General features: G+C 40.2%; 1 protein-coding gene across 2 annotated transcripts in view; it reads right to left on the bottom strand.

Annotated features, from left to right (window-relative positions):
* Positions 1–20,742, bottom strand: part of C16H18orf25 (chromosome 16 C18orf25 homolog) — a 64,224-nt gene extending 43,482 nt beyond the window's left edge. For both annotated transcript variants that reach the window (XM_045527479.1, XM_045527480.1), the window contains exons 1-2: positions 20,497–20,742; positions 1,720–2,504 (exon numbers count right to left, since the gene is read on the bottom strand). In XM_045527479.1, coding sequence (XP_045383435.1) covers positions 1,720–2,434 — 715 coding nt within the window. In that variant the 5' untranslated portion in view covers positions 2,435–2,504; positions 20,497–20,742. The remainder of the gene's footprint in view (positions 1–1,719; positions 2,505–20,496) is intronic.
* Positions 20,743–23,021: the final 2,279 nt, after the last annotated feature.

Genomic DNA, 23,021 nt, shown 5'->3' with positions numbered 1-23,021 from the left:
AGACAATTTTACAGGTCCTAGTAAGACTTTGTTAAAAATATTTTTAAACGTAAAATTGGGCCAGGCATGGTGGCTCATGCCTGTAATCCCTTGCACTTTGGGAGACAGAGGCTGGAGGACTGCTTGAGCCCAGGAGTTCGAGACCAGCCTGAGCAACATAGCAAGACCCTCATCTTTACAAAAAACAGAAAAATTAGCTGGGCCTGGTGGCACATGCCTGTAGTCCCAGCTACTCCAGAGGTTGAAGCAGGAAGATTGCTTGAGCCCAGGAGTTTGACATTGCAGTGAGGTATGATGACACCACTGCACTCTAGCATGGGCAACAGAGTGAGACTCTGTCTCAGAAAAAAAAACAAAAAAAAAGTAAAACTGAAATATACCTTAAACCTGTGTTAGTCTGGTTCTAAGAACCTCAGTCTTAGAACCTTAAAGTCTATTTCTCTCATGCATTTAACTGATGAGCTTTAGTTAAATCCCCTTCCAGTAGGTTTAATGTAAGGAACTACAGCAAAGGAACTCAGTAGAGATATTAAAAAAGGAAAAAGCAATTCTAAATACTTTATAACTCATATTTAATGTTATATGGATGAGACTATTATTATTTTAAGTTAAACACCTATAAAGTGCTTTAAAACCAATCATTCTAGTTACTGAGTTTATATAAGTTTGGATAGCTACAGGTTTAATCAACCAATATGATTTTTCTTGAAATATTCTTTGTGTATCAGCAATATGCTGTCTTCACATGTAGAATCAGAAAACTAGAGAGAAAAAAAACATAGGCACTCATAAAACTTTAGAAAACCAAAACTTTTCCCTCTTTAATGTAGCAATAAACAATGCTGTTACGACCTATTAAATGCCACATACTGTACAAAATGTTCCTGATTATAAGAGTCTCTTTAGTAATGAGAATTCACCGCTTAAGAACCATTCAGATATCATCTTTCTTCCACTATGAAATCTCAAGACTGCTTTTGTTAGTATACAGTACCAGATTTGATAATACGGGAAAATGAGATTTGTCAAACATGTATAATAATAAATTACAGATTCTTATACCAATGATAGCTGAAACAAGCAGATTCCTAACAAACTTTTTAAAGCTTGGAGGTTCAAGGGGGAGTTATGCAAAATATATTCTTCTCAATGCGAGTGACAACTGAGGAAGATGTGCAACAAGGACAACTAGCGCATCATGCACTGCATCTGGGGGAAAACACATAAAGCTGTTTTAGGAGGAACAGTTGTTAGAAAACTTTAACGAAAGATAGAACGTGTTATTTCAGACACTATAAGCTCGAGTGCAGTGGCTATATAATAGAGCAAGGTGCCTATTCCTGAGGAAAACATACTTAGTATTATGTTGAACAGTGAGTATTAAATCTAAGCAGCGCTAAAAAGGCAATGATGGGAGTTCAGGTCTTATGTTACAGAGAAAGAGACTTGTGAGAAATTCCATTACTTAAAAATAATCTTGTCCCTATCATTAACCATTTAAATTCTTTTTTTTTTTTTTTTTTGCTGATGTGCTAAAGTGCACTGGAAACCTCAGAACAGGTTTTTTAAATTGGCCATGTCTTATTAATAGACTGCAGTCTTCAAATTTATAGAGCTGCAGGCCTCCTGGATTTTTTCAAGTGTCACTCATCTAACTGAGCCTTATAGCTGAGAAATGCCATCAGGTGCTTTACAGTCAGTTTAAAAAACATCCTCTACCTGGTATCTCTGCAGTGATTGTCTTGCTGCTCCCTGAAACCTCTTCATCATCATCTGACGAGCTCGTGCTTGAGTCACAAGTCAGGTCACTATCACTGGTACTACTGTCCTGCAGCAGGTTGTATTTCTTCCTTGCAGCAGCCTCCCGTTTCTGCCTCAGTAGTCTGATCCTCTCCTTGTGCTTTTGGCTCCGATGACCTTTAACCTTGGCAACTCGGCCATTCTGTTTATCACTGGATTGCCGGTTTTTCTTGGCAGCCATAGTAGACGTTTCACTTTCAGACCGGGAACGTCTAGACTTGCGCCCAACTGTGGCACCAGACACTCCTGAAGGGTCTCCTTCTACAGCGGTTTCTGCCTGAGAGGGTTCATTCTCTTCTGCAGAAGACAACGTATCTGAATCAGCCAGGTGACCACTAGAGGAAGGGGAAAGCATGCAGTGATTAGAGGAGTCACTCTCATAAACTCGGCCAGTTGTTGGCTTGTCACTCTCTGTGGATGCTAACTGAGACTCAGAAGAGTCCCTTCTCAGTTCCATCAACAGGCAGGGCATTGAAGAAAGAACTGTAGAATCCGCTACACCATCTTTCTGAACTTGAGGTTCCAGTTCTACAGAGCCATCTTCCTCCTTGGCTGTCTCTTGTTCAGATGTTTTTGGTGGGACTTCGGACTCAATGAGTTCTTCAACTTTTCCCACTGCCTCCTCCATCTTCATTTCAGAATTTTGAATTAAATCATGGAGCAGGGTCTAGGAAACGATATCAAAGAAGCAACAGGAAAGCAACCTGTATGAAAACATACAAAAATCAATAAAAAGAAATGGCAGATTATTTAATCAACACAACATGCCTACCTTTCTAAATGGGTAGCAATAGTTACCATTACACAGGCCTTTAAAATACATATATTTATTATGTTTGCTTCATCAACAAATTCAAAGGACTTAATACCATCAAAATCCTAGCAAACTCAGCCACTGAAAATGGCACAATATTAATTCTCTATTACTGAACTTCCAAGGCTAAGAAATTCCAAACAAGAATTTTCAAGTTTACAACTTTAGTCAAAGTGTTCAAGAAAGGGACCTTCAAAATATATACATACAACTAATATGTATGTTTTGACTTTAATATAAATGAAAAAGAATGTTTCAGAAAAACTAGTCTAGAAAGCAATGAGTTAACTGCAATAATTACTTTTACATTCAAATCCTCAATTTCTTTTACACTCAAATCCTCCTTTCTGGAGGCAGGGCGGGGTGGTTTACAGTAGAGAAACATCAAATGTACACTTATGTTGGGGGGAAAAAAAACTGTGTCAAGAGCAGTGGCTCATGCCTGTAACCCCAGTGACTTGGAAGGATCACTTGAGGCCAGGAGTTTGAGACCAGCCTGGACAACATGGTGAGACCACCCACTCTTTAAAAAAAATTTTTTTTTTTAAATTAGCCAGGCATGTGGCATGCACCTGTAGTCCCAGCTACTCAGAGGATCGCTTGAGCCCAGCAGTTCAAGGCTGCAGTGAGCTATGATCATGCAACTACACTCTAGCCTCAGTGACAGAGTGAAATCCCATCTATTAAAAAAAAAAACAAAAAACAAGAAAGAACGAAAGAAAGAAAAAGAACAAAAAACAACTTCAACTACGTGCACTTGGCAAATGAACAACCAAAGTAATTATATGCATCAAATCTGTCTGCATTCCCCTCACTAGTGTTGCTCTAGAGAAGCATTAAGATGAAGGGCCAGAATTTGCTGCTCCCTCAGTCCTTCCTAGTGCCCACATACCTCTCATCATGCTGAATGTGAATCTAGTGTTGAAATAGATATTTTGTTTCATAAACAATGACCACTGAACACAGTTCAACAACTCTGTGAACACAGAAAACCTAGTATATTCTATTTTATGAATGACTTGAGGCATTTAAGAGAAAACGCCCTACACACATTTTACACTTGTATGCTAAATTTAGAACTTAACACGCCCACCACCACTGTGAGTGATACAACTCCAATTAATCACAAGAGGTTGTGACTTATATAGTAAGGCCTCACTTAAACAACATCAATAGGTTCTTGGAAACTGCGACTTAAAATGAAATGACTTTTAACAAAACCAATTTGTTTTTCTTGTCAAGGATGTTATTCCAGGACCTGCTATACTTCATTTCACTTACAGTTGCAGTTTCCAAGAACCTATCAACGACATTAAGTGAGGACTTACTGTGCAGTGCAAACTTCATTAACTGGTCGTTTTTAGGGGGATGCTAAGAGTGTGCAAGACAAGTAAAAATTTGCCCTGTACATGTGATATTACAGAAGGCAACTATCATGATGACCCATAGGTCTCAGACAAAAACATTAATCTAGACGGTGTGCTACTCAGGTGCCATATGGCATCTCCGTCATTTCATTCCATCATGTTACCTGATGGTTCAACATATAGACAGAAACCAGAAAATACCTAAAAAGTCCTTTTATTGATCTAACATGCGAACTCCACTTTTTGCTTAATTACAAACAGGAATATTCTAAATATTGTTTTTTGTTTTTCATAGACCTGTTCTCGGTTGCTGATAAAACAGGCATTGTGATAAAGTTTCCTTAACATATTCATGAAAACCAGAACATTTATGGTTACTGGAACATTTATCAATTTAAAACAATCCCGTGTGTAGCCTACTTCATAAGCATATCTGTATCATTAACTTTGGAGTTAAATAGAAATAAACATAAATATTTTCCCTAACACCATTACCCGAAACAGGTAGTACCTCTAAAAGCTAACAGAGGGAGTAAAAGTTAAACCAACAGATTGCCATGCTATCAATACAAACATGAAATAAAATATTCACACATATAAAACACCCCCAGGTACAAGGAATAAACCCAAGATTTTCTAACTGAATAAATAGAGTTGTTTCTGTAGAGAATCAAGTTATATATTCTGGAATAAAGACTCTTCTTAAAGTTGAAGTATCTGAAAAATACACTCAAATGAAATTAATGGCAGCCATAAAGGATAAGCATCAAAAGTCTCAAATTAATTTTTGAAAGAAGGTGGCACTGGACCATTTCGAAGTACATAATACAGCATTAGGCTAAAAAGTAAATTTGTTAAAAATGACCATAAAACTATTGTTTCTTCAGGAAATAAGTTGTATGAGTACCACAAATAAATATAGATTGTTTTTCCTTGTAAGAAAACACGATGGTATCAATGACTTTCAACATGACACATCAATCAAATGACTATCTTTCAAGTTCCTTAAATTTAAGTATTAACTGAGATTTCATTTCTGCTGCCTAAATTAGTAACCAGTATTCTCCATTTAAATATGGTCAAATCAATCACAAAAGACTAGCATCGACCATAAATATGACACCAGTTAGCTCATCGTGGTATGTCCATACAGTGTGAACCATAAAGAGAAAGCTCTTTATACAGTGATATGGAGCAATTCTCATAAACAAAATTTAAATGAACAAAAATGGTACATTACACATTTGGGTAAATAAAAAAACAAAATTATACTGATACAAGTTAGTAGATACACAGAATCTCTGGAAGGATACTTAAGAAAATGGTAATACCAGCTGCCTTGGGAAGGAAAGCGAGTAAACAAGGGAAAAGGAATAGAAGACACCGTATTCAGTTTTGTACCTCTTGAACTTTGTAACATATACCACTCTGACATGAAAAGTCTTCTAAACAAAAAGGAGTTGTGCTTTTTTCTGGCCATGACATCAGACCACTCTTGAGGTCAAATTTGGTCAATGAATTCTACTAGCTGTCTCCTTATAGTGTTTTATTTTTGTTATAATTAATTAAATACACGGGAAAAGAAAAAGTCACAGGAAGTGGAAATACAAGCTCTGACAAAAGTCACTGCAATGGAATAAGAATGAAGTGTTCTAAACAAGGGGAAAAGATGTCATACATAAAGATTAATCTTTCCAAGCAACCAGATTATTTACTACATATATTGTTTTGGAGGGGGAAGTGGATTTTTCTGGTAGGGGTAGTCAAGTAGCTGGCAGTAGAAAATGATAAAATTGTCAAATGGGGATTGCATCATGTAAATTGGATAAAAGGCTCTCAACCCTTGGGATTAAGGCTGACAGTAAATTTACAATGAAGTATTAAATATACAACATTTTTCCTATTAGAATAACATTTTCCCCATGCTGTTCTTCCCTCCAATCTAAAGGGAAACCCCCCACCCACCCACCCATATGAGTATTAGAGCTCATGCCCTCTCTTTTCCCCAGAACCTTATATTATTGATTATTCCTTGGCTCTCATCAACCTCTTACACTCAAATGGACCATTCACTCATTCATTCATTTTTAAAATACTCCTTCTACCTACCACCTCAACCTCAAATCTCCCTCTCCAGGTATCACTCTCTTCTTTCACAGCCAATTTTATTATGAGATTTATCTCAACTCCCTGTCTCTATTTCCTTACCTCTCACACTCCCTTCTCCAGCCAAATCCAATCTGACATCTGCTTCTATCAAACCAGAGGAACAGTTCTTACCAGGGTCATTAATGATCCCCCACATCTCTAAGTCCAACACAGTTTGGCCCTCATCTTAACATTTTTATGCCTGACCACCCACTCCCTCTGCTCCTTAAACCAATGCCTTTCTTTGGCTTCAAAGTTTCCCTATTCTTCTGGCTGCTCCTTCTCAGCCTACTTCGTAGGCTTAACTTCCTCTACCAAACCTATTGATTTGGTCCTAGGTCTAGGACTCCTTGCATCAAAGTGAATTCTTCCAAATGCACATCTTCCAGTACCATCCCTACACTTGCAATTTTGTTTCACCAGATCAAATCTTCTGAGCTGTTTACTGCTCCACCCAAATACCCAGTTGACATCTAAATTTAGATTTTTTACAAAGGTATCATAATTGCATCATATCCAAAACCAAATTAGTCATCTCTGATCTACCCTAGTCTGCTCCTTTTCTAGCTTTCTCTAGCTCAGAAAATGGCACTACTATTGCTATTATCTCAGTTGCTTCCCCAAAAAACCTAAGAGTTATCCTTGACAATACCTTCCTCTTTATTCATTGCACTCCATCTCTCACTAATTCCTATCAATCTTACCTCCTTAATAGTTTTCTAGCCTGGCCACTATTCTCCATCTCCACTTTTACCATTGTAGACACAACCTCCATAATTTATTTCTCAATGAAGTACTGACAATCATAACTTGTCTCTCTCCATATTTAATCTTGCTCTCTGTTCTCCATAAAGCAGGCAAAACAATATTTTTACAAGACAAATATGACAACTTCATATGAGATCAGGTCTCACTCTGTTGCCCAGGCTAGGGTGCAGTGGCACAATCATTACTCACTGCAGCCTCAAATTCCTGGGCTCAAATGATCCTCCTGACACAGCCTCACAAGTAGCTGAGACTACAGGTGCATGACATCACACCCAGCTAAGAAAGTATTTTTTAAAAGTCCTAGAAGTTTGGGGTAAGGAGGAGGGATGGATAATCAAGAGGAGGATAGTTTAAGGCAATTTGAGATTTATCAGATGTTTTAATCTCCCCTTAAAAAGGGATTATATGCAGTAATCTAAAAAACTAGGCTAATACTGGACAATGAAAATTCATTTATTAGTCCTTATACTCTTTAAGAAACTAAGATAACAAGAGATGAGTATATGTGAAAGAGTTAAACCATGGAATGGAAGCAGTATACTGATCCCAAAGAAAAGACAGGAAGTGGCAAGTATAGAGCTGAATGACGGTATGTGAAAATGTGCAAGAGAAAAGTTCGGGGAATTCATTTCATGTCAGACCTTCTTATTGGTCAGCAAAGCCTAACACAAGCTAAAAAAGAAGGCAGGCTTGGGGATTTGTTATAAAACAGAAAAGTTTTACAACATCTGCTACAGACAAACTACTGAGTACAATAATTTATATAGTCAAAAAGAACAATTCATAGTACCTCATTTCCACGATATCATCATTAACAAAACGTAAGGAGGAAGTTAAAGGTAAGGGATCATTAACACAATGTTATGGGGGGAAATGTGATTGATCTCCCCTGTTCAATACTCCTATGCATCTCTCCAGTTTCATCTTGGACAACTAACACCCTAACTCTCCCCAGCTACAAAGAACATCACATAAACAGAGTTTTTTCAGATCTCTGGCTTTTCACACTCATTTTGTGCCCATCTTCTTGCTGGCTACTCTTCACAGAACTTAGAATAAACATGACTTGTTTGAGTAGCTTTTGGTAATATTACAGACTAATATTACCCCTATTAAATGCATATTACCGACACTTCCTTCACAGCACTCTGCACAACTGTAGTTAAATAACCACACTGTAATTGTTTGATGTCCATCCTCCATATATAAGGACACATAAAGGATTTAAGAACAGAAAATTATATAACCAACTACCACCCCAGTTGATTTATCTCTATTTGTAATAAGTAAAACAGACCTTAATACAAAAACTGTTATCAAGAAAAAAGGGGCTGGGCATGGTGGCTCATGCCTGTAATCCCAGCACTTTCAGAGACTGAGGAAGGAGGATCTCTTGAGGCCAGGAGTTCAAGACCAGCTTGGGCAACATAGCAAGACTTCATTCTCTACAAAAAATTTAAAAATGTGACCAGGCACAGTGGCTCACACCTATAATCCTAGCACTCTGGGAGGCCGAGGCAGGAGGGCTGCCTGAGCTCAGGAGTTTGAGACCAGCCTGAGCAACAGCAAGACCCCATTCTCTACAAAAATAAGAAAAATTAGCCAGGCATGGAGGCGTGCACCTGTAGTCCCAGCTACTCGGGAGCCTGAGGCAGGAGAATCGCTTGAGCCCAGGAGTTTGAGGTGTTGCATTAAGTTATGATGATGCCACTGCACTACACTCTACCCAGGGCAACAGAGTGAGACTCTGTCTCAAAAAAAAAAAAAAAAAATTAGCTGGGTGTGATGGCATGTGCTTGTAGTCCCAGCTACTTGGGAGACTGAGACAGAAGGATTGCTTGAGCCCAGGAGTTTGAGGTTGCTGTGTGCTAGGCTGACGCCAAGGCACTCTGGCCCGGGCAACAGAGTAAGACTCTGTCTCAAAAACAAACAAACAACAACAAAAAAAAAGTGTAATTCAGCACAGAATCTCTTTGTCACTCAACACAAAAAGAGTGAACTCTAATGTAAACTGTGGACTTTAATAACGTATCAATATTGGCTCATCAATTGTAATAAATGTATCGAACTAATGCAAGATGTCAGGGCAAACTGGGCTGGTGGTGGAAAGTATATAGAAACTCTACTTTCTGCTAAATTTTTCTGCAAACCTAAAACTATTCTAAAAAATAAAGTCTATCACTGTTATTTTTTTTTTTAAATGCTGAGGAAACTTGTTAGTTTAGAGCTGCTGGGACCATCTCTGTCCTCATGAGAGGAAAGCCTAACTGAAAATTAAGCCCAAAAGCAGTACACAGAGCCAGTACACAAAGAGAAAAATAGTGCCTAGATAACATCAAATGAGCCCCTGGATCCAACTGGGCCAGAGACCAGTTGCACATTGGATTTATCACACTTAAATGAACCCACTAAATCTCATTTTAGCTTTTAAAAAAGTGTAAATGATGCATGCACACATACACACACACACACACACACACACACACACACACTATAGTCATCTTCTGCAAAAACATCTTCATAGGAGCTAGGTGCGTAACATATAGAAAATCAGTGCAGTTAATGGCTCTACTTCTAGACTCCATGGATAAAGCAATATAGGAACAGTCTGCACAACCCTGGCCTCTGCTTCTCAACAATAAAAACCAGTGCCTCCAAGATACACTACAGGGTGTCACTGGTGTTGCTGGTAAATTTTAGACACAGCATAAAGAATTTTGCTATGAATTAGCCAAGACTTCAATGTTTTTAAAAAGTTTCAAGGAACATTTAAGAAGCAAAAAAATATGTAGGCAATTTCATTTCAAAAACCCATCAAAAGAATGCTTGGGTCACTAATGATTTTTTTTTTAACTGATGAATGATTTACTGCATATTTGCAGGCTTTTTAAAAAGCTGTAATTTTAAAGCATTGCACAAGATAAATTGCCTACCCATGCTGACAACTATCTCTAAACAATTCTATTTGGGTTTTCAGAACATTTAATTATTTTTATTAATTATTGTCATAGCTAACCTAAAATGCATAATCCTCAGAACTAAGAAAAGCATATGTAGGTCAATGGCCAAGATATATTTAGATAGATTTAGACAGATATATTTAGAACAGTTTCTGAACTTCCAACCTGCTTCTTAGCCTAAGACTAGATCATGCTACACAAGTAGCCTTCCTTAACCAAACATGAAAGTTCTGAACATCTGGATGTTTACAAAAGATAAATTAGGTTATACACTTAAAGGGGGCCTTTGGAAGGTGATTAGATCATCAGAGTTCTGCCCCCATGAATGGGATTAGTGACCTTATCAAAGAGGCCACAGAGAGACTCCTTGCCCCTTCCACTATGTAAGAACACAATGAGAAGGCACACTCTGTGAACAAGGAAGTAAACCCTCGCCAGACACCAAATCTAAACAGTGCCTTCATCTTGGACTTCCCAGACTCCAGAACTGTGAGAAACAAATTTCTGTTGTTTAAGCCACCCAGTCTATAAGGTATTTTTTCTAGCAGCCCAAATGGACTAAGACACCTTTGAAAGATGAATCTGAGTGGAGACTGGAAATGTAACAGGGAGCCAGCCTCAAAAAAAGGGGAGTGCGGCCGGGGCACGGCAGTTCACCTATAATCCTAGCACTCTGGGAGGCCGAGGCAGGAGGATCACTTGAGGTCAGGAGTTCAAGACCAGCCTGAGCAAGAGCAAGATCTATCTTTACTAAAAATAGAAAAAATTACTGGGGGATGGGGGTGTGGGGGGTGGTGGCACATGCCTGTAGACTCAGCTACTTGGGAAGATGAGGCAGGAGGATCCCTTGAGCCCAGGAGTTTGAGATTGCTGTGAGCTAGGCTGACGCCATGGCACTCTAGCCCGGGCAACAGAGTGAGACTCTGTCTCGAAAATAAAGAAAGAAAGAAAAAAAGAGGAGAGTGAAACCCTCCCCTCCTCCCATCAGGAAAGATCTCGGTATGTTGAAGGATCTGGAGCCTAATGAGGGAAAATGATGCTGAAAATGAGATTGAGTAATACAGACCTTGTAGGCCTTTAAAAAATCAAATTCTATTCTAATTGAAAGGAAACATATGTATAAAGAAACTACAGGCCTAGGCAAGGAGCGATCTTGTTGACCTTCTTAAGTGTGAACTGTAGATGTGCTTTGTTCAGTATTCAGTATTTATTAAGCAAAAGAGATTTTCCTAGGCCCTGTGGATATGGAGCCCCATACTTTTGCCTTTTAAGAACTGTTTTATTAAAATAGAATCTTAAGGACATTTTGATTTTTTAAAAAATTAAGTGGACATTTTAAAATCCTATATTTAGGTTAATAATTTCCTAACCATTTAAAAATTTTAAGAGCAAACTCTGTACAAGCGCACAGTTACCCTTTATCTCAACACTGACTTTATCTACAAATGCATCATTAATGTATGTGCCCTTCAGATAATATATAATAATAATACAAGGCTTTAGCAATGAATTACTTTTTCAATATAGCAGCCACAGGATACACAAACAGCTCAGTTAGTACAAGCTACTAATGTTTAAATAACAAATACTAAGCTGCTTCATGAACTTAGGTGCTGCTGATTTGATAACTTTTCTTAAAGCTAAAACATCCATTGTTTTAATTCATTTTATAGAAACCACACAACAATCATTCCTTTGGTATCTTTAATATTATATCTGAAGAAAAGTATATAGTTTTCCATATTGCACTTACTTAAAACTATGCTCAAGGCATCCCAAATGGTTAATCAATAAAAGGAAAACCATGCCATATTGGGAGGAGAGAGTTATTAAGCACGGAAGTTTCAGTTTAGCCTAACAGCAGCCTAGTCTAAAGAAATTTTTGAAGTTTTTTAATAGGTTTAGCTTCAAAATCCAAAAATTGTTACCTGACTTACAGTTTAAATATCCAACCATTATATTTATTACTCAATCTGTGATTCAAAAATTATGCACTATCCTAGCACCAAAACTCAAGGCAACTAGACTACTGTACTGTTGCAAAAACACTTCTTATACGTATGAAATAAAATACGCGCACACACACACACAAAGTCATATAAGATCACCAATAAGAATACAGCTAACTCAAAGGCAACAGAAGTTTCTGCCTCCAAGACAATTATAATATAAAACAGATCATAGCCTGCATCTATCGTTAATTTATTTTTTAAAAGTAGTAGTAACTTCCCTGGTAGTTGGGAGGGTTTAAAAAAAAATCCACGACAATCAGTTGTGGGTCTATAAACCACTCTTTTTAAAATTTTTTTAAATCAATAAATTTTAAAAAATTTAAAAATAAAACCACTCTCTTAGCTCTTTGTCAAACTTTGCTTGTTCTACATCTAGACACTTAAAAAAAAGCCCCCTCCATATGCCCAACTTGAGTTGTTTTGAAGTTTTGCTTGGTTTTTTAAATGTAAATAAGAATAGGGGGCAGAGAACAAGCAGACTGGAAACCAAGAGACAAACTGCAACACATTAAGATAAAACAGATTGAAGCAGGGCTTTCAAACTGTATTATATACCTACTTCCTGCTGGTTTTAGCAAATATAAAAAGATTTGAAAGTTATTTCACAGTGTTAGACAAGTTGGCCATCAGAATAGAGTGACAATTTAATGGTGAGAAAATCACAATACTAGTAAATCATTGAAGAAAATTAACACCTAACAATTATTACCCGATTTTTCTCACTGTGGTACACAAATATACTGCTCTAAGAGGGTACAAAAACAAACATACACACACAGAGAGCAATGGTTGAGGAAATTTAAGCCCAAGAAATTAAGAGTTAACGTAGAGGGGAATAAATACCACATTATGAGAAAAGTAATCAAAAAACAAGTTACGAATGTAAATGTTTTTACTCATCCCCCCAGCCCCACTATGCTACAATCTCCCATGAAAACAGGGATCATGTTAATCAGTTCACTCACAGTTCCTAACACATAATGAAAATTTCATAAAATTTGTTGAACTGATAAACTGAGTCATTTTTTAAAATCACCACGACCACTAAAGAAAACAATTGGCTTGCTTCACACTATTATTCATTTGTATATAAAAACATATTCCATTACATAAAATCAACAAGATTTCTCATAACTTCCTTTTCATTATGTATAAAACATAAGACAAAAACTAACACAACTGCTAATAGCCTAGTACAGCTGTTTCCTTACATTTAGACTATATAAAGTGATTGTGTATTTTTGCATAAAGATGCAAGAATCAAGACACTATGAAACTAAATATCTCAAGCCACATAAAACAAAATCAGGTAAAAAGCAGTTAAAATGAAGGCCTCTCCCCTCAGACATTCAGTTCTAGCAAGAGACTCCCTTGCATCACTAACAGTGATGTTCCCAAATCTTTCAAAATAGAAAAAATAACCTCTTTCCTAATTTCTATATATAAACACTAACTTAAATGACAAGAGTACTATTATCTTCAATAAGGACCAATGTCTCAAAACAAATTTTGTTTCGAAGGATTTCTTTCAATTATCTGACATGATTTTGGGTTAGTTTTCTCAGTAAGAAGTTGTAGCACGGACAATGTGGACAGTGCAGGAACCAAAGATGAGGGTTGAAATAAAAATATCTGCAAATTAGTATATGGTAGAAAGTGCCTTTTTCTCCACAGCAACTCATCCCTTCCCTTAACTCTAAAAAGGAAAAGGCTGAAGAGGCCATAAACCAGATACAGTACAAAAGACTAAAACAGGGAATGATGAGAGGCATTCAGAGTGAGGAATTATGAGTAATTAATAGAGCTGAGCAATGATCACTGACAGCTGCTAACATCAGAGGGAACCAAACATTATGTGTCTCCTGATGCAAGTACTGAATATCACCTACAAAGTATTTTTGCCCCCTGAAAAGAAAAACAGATTTTGAGCACTTGAAATGTGGTTAATTTTTTAAAAATTAAAAAAAAAAAAGAAATAGAGAATATACATTACAGAAACTGAATCTGATCAAGCCTCTAAATCTAAAACTAATTAAAAAGAAACACTGGGGTCACAGAAATATGAAATATGTTTAACATCACCCCACCACATGAACGTAACTGGCAAATCCAGACTGTGGAAAAACTCTGCTTCTTCAACAAATTACTTGCTGGAGAAAAGAAATAGAGGTGGAAACCTACAGATTAAAAAACAATGCACCTTATTTGGCTCTTGATCAGAACACATTTATGAGATAATGGAGAAATCTGAACACTATTATATAACATTAAAGAATTATTACTAATTATTTTTAGTGTGATAAGTTATTTGGTTTCCTTTCCTTCAAAAGTGAAATTGAGGCCAAAGGCAATTTGAGCAATTGGCTCACGCTTGCAATTCCCCTACTTTGAGAGGCCAATGTGGGAAGATCACTTGAGGCCAGGAGTTCAAGACCAGCCTGGACAACATAGAAAAATCCATCTCTACAAAAAATTTAAACAATTACCCAGGTGTGGTGGCACACGCCTGTAGTCCTACCAACTTGGGAGGCTGAGGCTGGAGGACTGCTTGAGTCCCGGAGTTTGAGGTTATAGTGAGCTATGACTCTGCCACAGCACTCCAGCCTGAGCATCAGAGTGAGACCTTGCCTCTTAAAAAAAAAAAATTGACTGAGAAACTTGAGTGCCAGTGGGTTTGAATACAGAAAAGAAAGGGAACACTAAAATTAATACAGCTGAATGGATTCATCCATAATGTGCTGAATTTGGCCTACCCAGAACTGAAATATAAATTGTGAGATTGGAACCACAAGAAGAGTAGCTTTGCTTGCTTACGAACCAACCTTTCTCCACTGATATAAGCTCTATAAATAGGCCAAGAGTGGTAATAGCTGCTCGTATCACTTCATATTGCAGATACTACCACTTCTGGCATGTACCTGGACCAGCACCAGGGCTGTGAACAAACTAGCACCAAGTAAGAAGCCAAGGAAGTTACCAAATGCAAAAAAGTGTACTGTGGCTAATGAGAGACCCTCTAAAGTATTCAAAAGCACCATCAGTGTAAATCAAGAATAATTTAAAACACAGGTTCTAAATTTTCCTTAAGAGTTCTGCTCTGGCCATTTTCTGTCTCCCTCAGAAGACAGTTCACATAAAGATGGGTCACGACATGCTGGGACCTGAGGTCCCCAAGATAAATGCTGCCAAAAATCTATCCACTATACATATCCTCAGGCACATTGCAAATTGTTTAGTTGATTTCAGCGGAGAAAAATAATGGGAAACCCTTGATGACAAACTGTTGACTTAAGAATAAACTATGCTTCCATGCTAGGTTAAAGCTAAGACAGACAGGATACTGCTTAAAATTTTAACTACATGAGGTTTTTGTTCTTAATACAGAAAGGAAAACAATCCTGTTTTCCTAAAGTTTTAGTCCACACCCAACTTCCCTATCCCCAACAATACCTTTCACAAATTATAAAGACCTAACAAAATGCTGACTCCAAACATCATAAAAGTCATTTTTCTAAACCAAACAACTCAGTAAAAAAATTACTTCTATGGATTCCTTCGGTCAGTATCTTGTTTCTCTAATGAAATGTTAACTATGCTAATGAAAACTTAATTTTTAGACTACCTAAGCACAATCCTAGTTTACACATATTCTTAGGAATGGCTGCTATACATAAATTTTAACAGATTTAATTTTGCTCTTTGAACAACAATCAGAACTTAGTAATACATGGATTTGAATTACAGGCAGAGGAAAAAAGTGTTTTGCAAATGAACTGGACAAAAAAGAACATTCAAGTCTCCAGTCATTTTAAGCTCAGAGCCCATTTAAAGTAAATGCTATTTTCCAACCAGTTATTTAAAATGATTTTATAAAGGAAAAGACTAGCTCCATACTACGGTTGTTTTGCTTTGCAGTACTTTTTCTCCTTACAACCTACTTTTTCTTCTCCACATTTTAGAGTAAGAAGTAAACTTAGAAATCATCTGGTTCACCAGGTTGAGTTCCTTGAGCAGAAATGGTTTTTCTTATCTATGTATCCATACTGACCTAGCACATAAGTGCTCAGTAGATTTTAAATTTAACCAGGTATAAACACCACCCATATATACAAAAAGTAAAAGGCTGCTCATAGATTTCCACTTTTGATTAATCTTCATAAAACTAAAAAATACTCATCCAGGTAAGTTTTAAAATTAAATAATGCCGGGCCGGGCAAGATGGCTCACGCCTGTAATCCTAGCACTCGGGGAGGCTGAGGTGGCAGTATTACTTGAGCTTGAGAGTTTGAGACCAGCCTGAGCAAGAGCAAGACCCCCGTCTATACTTTAAAAAAAAAAAAAAATAGATAATAGATAAAATACAGGTGCACACCTATAGTCCCAGCTACTCGGGAGGCTGAGGCAGGAGGATGGCTTAATCCAGGAGTTTGAAGTTGCAGTGAGCTATAATGATGCCACTACACTCTACCTGGGGCAACAGAGCGAGACTGTCAAAAAAAAAAAAAATTAAATAAAGCCAAGTTAATAACTTAGGGATTTACCCCACCTACCTATTGACTACTAAGTGACAGCATCTGAGCAAAGAGGAATGAGGTTCCTTATTTTGATTAAGCACATGAGAAAAGAAACTTCAAATAAACACTGTAAATGAAAGCCACAAATCCTGAATAAGACAACCAATTAAATCTAAGTCATATTGGCTATTTTAAAGTATTTTAAAATAACATTTACTATTATCAGGGGCTACTAGTATGTTCTGATAAATTTGTATAATACATACAACACATACTTCCTTTCCTAGCAGTTCAGAAATATAGACATGAATAAAAAGAAGCAAGATAATTTTTAGCTTCACCCTGTTCCTTCCTTTTACCACAAGGCCCTGTAGGCTGAGTGTGAAAACTGAATGACTGAACATCAATCCCAGTTCTGAAAGAAGTTGCCCACACAAAAGCAGAAAACAATGCTTCTTTCCCTTAAGGTGAATCACATAAGAATTCTGAAAGAGCAAGGAAAGGAGGTACAATTAAAGCATAAAAGGATTCAGGAAAGTTTCATGACAACAGTCAAATTTAAGACTGGAATTTGACAACTAAGAAAAACAACAAATTTCATTAATATGATAACCAAGAAATCAAAATAAATAAACCAAACCCAAATAAATAAAATCAATAAAATTTCTACTCACTGAACCTCAGGATGAATAAAGAACAATCTTTAAAAAGAAATGCCTATCTCATCCTTTATATTCTACCTGACTTTTTCCCCTAAAAGACGAAAATTCATAACCCATTAGCAGACTAAGGTACCCTCACAACACGGCCCTACCTCCACTCACCTTACCCATCCCTCTGAAAATTTACTGGCCCCACTTAACCATTCAAGAGCATCGATACTCAAAACTTGGCTTAGGGGCCGGGCATGATGGCTCACGCCTGTAATCCTAGCACTCTGGGAGGCCAAGGCAGGAGGATTGCTTTTGAGGTCAGGAGTTTGAGACCAGCCTGAGCAAGAGCATGACTCCATCTCTACTAAAAACGGCAAATTAGCAGGGCGTGGTGGCACGTGCCTGTAGTCTCAGCTACTCAGGAGGCTGAGGCAGGAGGATTACTTGGGCCCAGGAGTTTGAGGTTGCTATGAGCTAGGCTGATCCCACAGCACTCTAGCCTGGGCAACAGAGCAAGACTATGTCTCAAAAAAAAAAAACCAAAAAACTTTGCCTAGGGTATTCCCTAGCCTGGAATGCTCACTGGAAATACATCTCAAACCTCAGATTTAAATGTTTAAGTTACTTGAGCATGAGAAGACCTTATTCACCATGTAACTCTTGCAACTAGAGCACTGCTGACACACAGTAAACAATCAACAAATTAGTGCTGTGAGAATAAAGAGGCTCCATATGAATATTTTGTCTTGAATTTTCTCACTAACTCTTCCCAACTTCCATAGTCTCACAGCTTTTTACTCAAGTTATTATATGTCCATTTTATTTTGCCTACATAATTACAGCTACCCAAGAAACTTTATTTGTTCCCAAACTCTCTCCTAATAAAAATACTGAAATCAGTATATTAACAGTATAACGTTTTCATCTTTTACAGGTTTTCACAAGTACTGTCAATTCAGCAAACATGAATATGCATTGTTTTCATATTCCTAGTTATATGCAGGAAAATGAGGAAGATCTAAGATGATTTACCAAAGCCACCAAATGTGAGGTTTGGGTGTCTAGCATATACCAGTTTCAAACTTTAAAAAGAAGGAAAAAAACACTCAAATTGCCTATATATCAAGTCTATTCATGCACATGTCAAAACAAAACCACAAGTCTGGGAACCCCAGCAAAACAACTCCTTGAATAACAAGTAACTACACAAGTTCCAAGAAGTTACTAGTCATACAGTAAAGAGATTTTAAGTACCAATGTTACTATAAATATTAGGAGCAAGAAACCTTTGAAGGATATACATTGAGCATTCACTTCTAATAGAAGTCAAATTAGAACCTAAATCTGCTACAGGTGCAAGAAAAAAGTGTCCTCCCCCTTTCTGTCCATCTGATTGTGACAGCCAAGAATGAATAGACGAATGCAGGGGGAGAAAAATTAGAACCTAATGGTGAATTTATCTTTTAACATGTGAGTTTTGAATCAATCATGAAGACTATAAAACAAAGAGCATTATAACTGTTACTCTCACGTAAATACATGTAAAAGCAACACAAACTGAATTAGTAACAACAACACTATGAACTTAAGAAGCTAACAATGGGAAAAATGTCCAGCTCTAAAATCCAGTCCATCCCATTTTCCACAAAAAAAAGTGTCAGAAAAAAAATTTCCCATTAAGAAATCTGATTCAGCTGGTCCTTTAGGCATAAATTACCTTGACATTTCTCCCTGCCTTTCAGATTGTATAAACCCATTGAAGTTTACACCTATAACATGTTAACATTACGAAAAAGATGTAGCTTGAAGTTTTAAGATTACAGTAGTACTGAAAAGTACACTAAAGGAAACTGATATACCAATGTCTAAGAAATATTTTTATTTCACATTTAATGGAACTGCATAAAATTCCACTAAGGTTCTTTTTAAAGCAGCATACAGGTCATTGTAGTCAATTCCATCTTGGTTTCCTGAACTTAAATTTAATTCATAGTTTCACATTAACTGGGTACCTACAGACAGTTGCACAAAGCACTCAACTAGGCATTGTATTGGACATATTATTAGGCCAAAATATGTTACTTCTTACTTAAAAAATGGTTAGCGATGTGACTCCTCAGGACATCAGGTAATAACTATCAATTGTGGGCCTCTAAAAATGCTTGTTAAACCAAAAGGCAATGCTCTGATTACTGGAGGAATCCGGATTGCCAGGATCAGCAAAACCACATTAGAAAGTTAATAGCCTCCATTCTTAAAATATCCCAAGAGAAGAAAGGGAGTGATTCAAACTGTTAGCATGTGCCCAATGATACTACATAATAAAAGCCTATGCAAAACTGCCAGATGTATTTGTAATTAAGAGGCCCAACCTGGACAAAGCATCATCGGTGGGATTTCCATCCTACTGGGTGAAGGGATTCAGAAAGCAAAAGCTCAGACAAAAAAAAAAAGCGAAAAGCCCATCCAAGCACAAACTGCCAGAGAGGTTAAGAATCTGAGTTCCAGATTCTGGGAGGACTAGTACAGACGTTCTTTCCTTCAACCAGTGAGCATTTATTAATATTTTGTGACAGGGCAGGGCAATTTAAAAGTAAGAATGAATGACGTGCAGTTCCGATAGGGGCTGCTAGCATAATACACTAAGATCCATGCTATAAAAAATAAGGTACCAAATGCTCCTGGGAAAAAGAACTCTCTGGGAAGAGTCATGGAAGGCAATAGTCTTTAACCCAGGACTCGTCAGTCTACATACTCGCCCGTTTTTAAATAAACTTGACAAACTCTCCAGAAGAGGTCAATTTTGGAGACTGACACATCTCTCCCATTGACTGGAGGCGTCTGAGGACCGAAGGTAGTAGAAGCGCCTAGAGGCAGGCGGCGTCAAGCCTTTCGAAAGCCTTTTCTCCCTCCTCCAAGGCCACGGCAGCCGCCGCAGGGGCAGGTGTCAGCGCCAGACCCCAGCTCCCCCCGGCTCCCGGAGCTGCCGCCGCTGCGGGACGGGGAGCCGGAAAGTTGCCCGAAGACAACTCCAGGGCCGCGAAGCCGCTCCCCGCGCCGCCCAGGGGCTGCGGCATCCCCAGCCGCCCCACAGCCCCCGCGGAAAAGGACCCGCCTCGACCTGGCCCCGGCGACTGGGGAGGGTGGGGGCGCCAACTCAGCGGGGCCGGGAGGACGAGAGGGTCACCGGCGGCGGGCGAGCTGTTCGGCCCCCTTGCGTCAGCCCCAACCGGGGCCGCGCCTCCCGCCAAGTCTGGGTGCGCACCCCCGGCGCCCACCGGCCGGGCTCATTGGAACCCCAGCGCCCAGACCCCGCAGATCCCTCGCCTGCGGCCCGCACCCCTCCGACTCGCGCCGACCCCTCCCTAGGACGCAGCCCGGGCCCCGCAGCCCGACTAATAGGCAGGCCGCGGCCCCGCGCCCCTTCCCGCCTCCCCTGCGCTCCGCCGCGGCTCCGTACCTCCTCACCCGCTCCGCGCGCCCCGTCGGGGCACGCACCGACCCCCGGCCGGGACTGTCCCGGCCGCGGTGACTCGGGATGCGACGGACACTTCCGCCTTCTCCTCCTCGGCACAAGCCCCGGTGGCGAGCAGAGGGTCGCGGCCAGAGTCCTCGCCGGGACCGAAGTGAACCTCGTCGCCTCCGCAGCCTTCACCACCAAGTCCCTTCAGTCGTCCGCGCCGCCCCAAGAAAATGTCACCAGAGGCCGTTCCGCTCAGCGCCTCACTTCCGCCCGGAACCATAGAGCCCGCGCCGGCCGGCTAGAGCGGCCGTTGCGGCGGGGGCCTCTGGGGACCAGAGTCGGAGGCCGGGGGAGAAAAGCCAAACAGCGCCACCTGGCGGAGAGGAACCTGCGCTCCTCCGGCTGCAGAGAGCAGGACGTGCAGGCGCCGGCTTCCCGGGCTGCTTTCCTGTTCTCGCTCCTTCGGTTCAGGCAGTTCCCTTCCAGAAATGTCTTTCCCAGAAGGTGAGAAAGCCAGTCAGTGGAAGCCAAGGACAATGCCTTAAGAAAAGGACGGCACTCCCTTTTCCGTGCGCTGCCCAGCACTCACGCCCTCCGGAAGCATTCCCGCATGAAGCTCTCGGGGTCTGAGTCTTTGAGTCACTCCAGCGAGGAGCCCGCTCCCTTCTCTCCCCACTGTCTCGCGGATGCCCACAGCCAGGCTCGGGGAGGATCGGCCGTGCTCCTCTCGTGCAGTGGCACCAACATCCTGTTCAAGTTTCTGCACGGGCACCTTGCAGGCCTCGCGAACAGATTGTCACCCACCGGGGAGACCCCGCTCCGCCCCCGCGCGCGCTCAGGACGCCCCGAATTCCGCCTCTGCAGAGTCACTCCTCGGGTTGGCAGTTCGCCCTGGGAAGGGTGACGCGCCAGCACGCTCTATGAGTTTCCGAGCCCCACACTTGAGTTCAGTTCAGGGGGAGGGGGGATACGTGGTGGACGTGGAACTAGAGAAAGACGAGGTGGGCACAAGCCACCTGGCGGGTAGAGGGCTTCCCAAGGAGGAAGAGGAGATGCTGAGGACAAACCTCACAACTCAAGATCTGGTCCAGGTCCCGCACTCCCTAAAAGCAGGGCAGGGTTGCGGGGAGGGGGAAAGAGAGAAAGAAAAAAAAAAAAATAGGCTTGAGGAGAAACACGCAAAAGGTTTTTACTTTTTTGTTTTTTTCTTGGACAGAGCCTGGCTCCGTTGCCCTGGCTAGAGTGCAGTGGCTTGATCATAGCTCACCGCAACCTCAAACTCCTGGGCTCAAGCTATCCTCCTGCCTCAGCCTCCAGTGTAGCTGAGACTACAGGTGCATGCCACCACAGCCTGCTAATTTTTTCTATTTTTAGTAGAGACAGGGTCTTGCTCTTGCTCAGGCTGATCTGGAACTCCTGACCTCAAGGGATCCTCCTGCCTAGGCCTCCCAGAGTGCTAGGACTACAGGCATCAGCCACTGCACCTGGCCAAGGTCTTTACCTTTTAAAGAGCTGTGCTGGAACTGTGGGTGAGATTCCTCAAGAGGAAATTCTGAAAATCTGACAGCAGTGGGTCCACAATTCCCGTAACATCAGCCTCCCTTTTAGACCAGGTCCTTCAGTTCTTTGACTTCACTCATTTTTGCTAACTGCCTACAGGCATGGGAGTTTTCCATCCCTGACTAAATGAATAAGTTAAGAAAATGAAGTAATAGTAGCTTTTATTGAATGCTTACTAAGTGCCAAGCACTGTACTATGCATCTAAATGGATTCATTCCTTTAATCCTCATAACAATCCTATGAGCTGTCTCAGTTTCCACCAGTTTACAAAGGTGGAAACCGAGGCACAGAGTGACCCACCCAAGGTGACACTCAGTAAGTGGCTGTATTAGATTCCAACAGACACTCCTCTCCAGAGCCTACTTTCTTTTGAGATTCACAGAGAAAATACTGTGCCTGCTACATATCTTATCTACTCCTGAAATGCCATCTACGCCTTAAAACCAGCACAGCCCACACACCACCTGCATCACCACCAGCCGCATTGCTCCCTTCATCCTGACCTCTTACTGCTGGTCAAGACTCCTCTGCTCACAGATACTCTGCTACACACATGTCCACCCCTTGGCCTGTCTGTAGAGTTACTATTAAATCATATCAGTGCATTTCCTCTCAACTTCTGTCGTAGCCCTAGAGGCCGGAGCTAAGCTTGTCAGAATCCCTCTTCAGCATTGTTTCTTGCATTTGATGCAAAGCCTAGACTGGAGTTGATCCCATAGCAGGTGCCTGCTAGACTTGGCCTGAACAGTAGCGTCAGAGTGTGGCTGGCCTGGCTTTGTCTATAGTCTGTTCTTTCCTGACGAGCAAGTTACTCCCACCACTCGCCGTGTAAGATGGGTTCTCTTATTAAAACTACTCTTTAGATGACAAAGGTGTTGGGGATACAAGGGACAGAATCCTCATCTCTGGGCTCTGGGCCACCCCTTCCCTTCCTTCTCAGATTGCTAAGAACTGGGCAATC

The sequence above is a fragment of the Lemur catta genome, chromosome 16 (genome assembly GCF_020740605.2).
Source record: "Lemur catta isolate mLemCat1 chromosome 16, mLemCat1.pri, whole genome shotgun sequence".
Classification (NCBI taxonomy): domain Eukaryota; kingdom Metazoa; phylum Chordata; class Mammalia; order Primates; family Lemuridae; genus Lemur; species Lemur catta.
The sequence above is the reverse complement of the archived record's forward strand: the minus strand, read 5'-3'. Positions and strand labels throughout refer to the sequence as shown.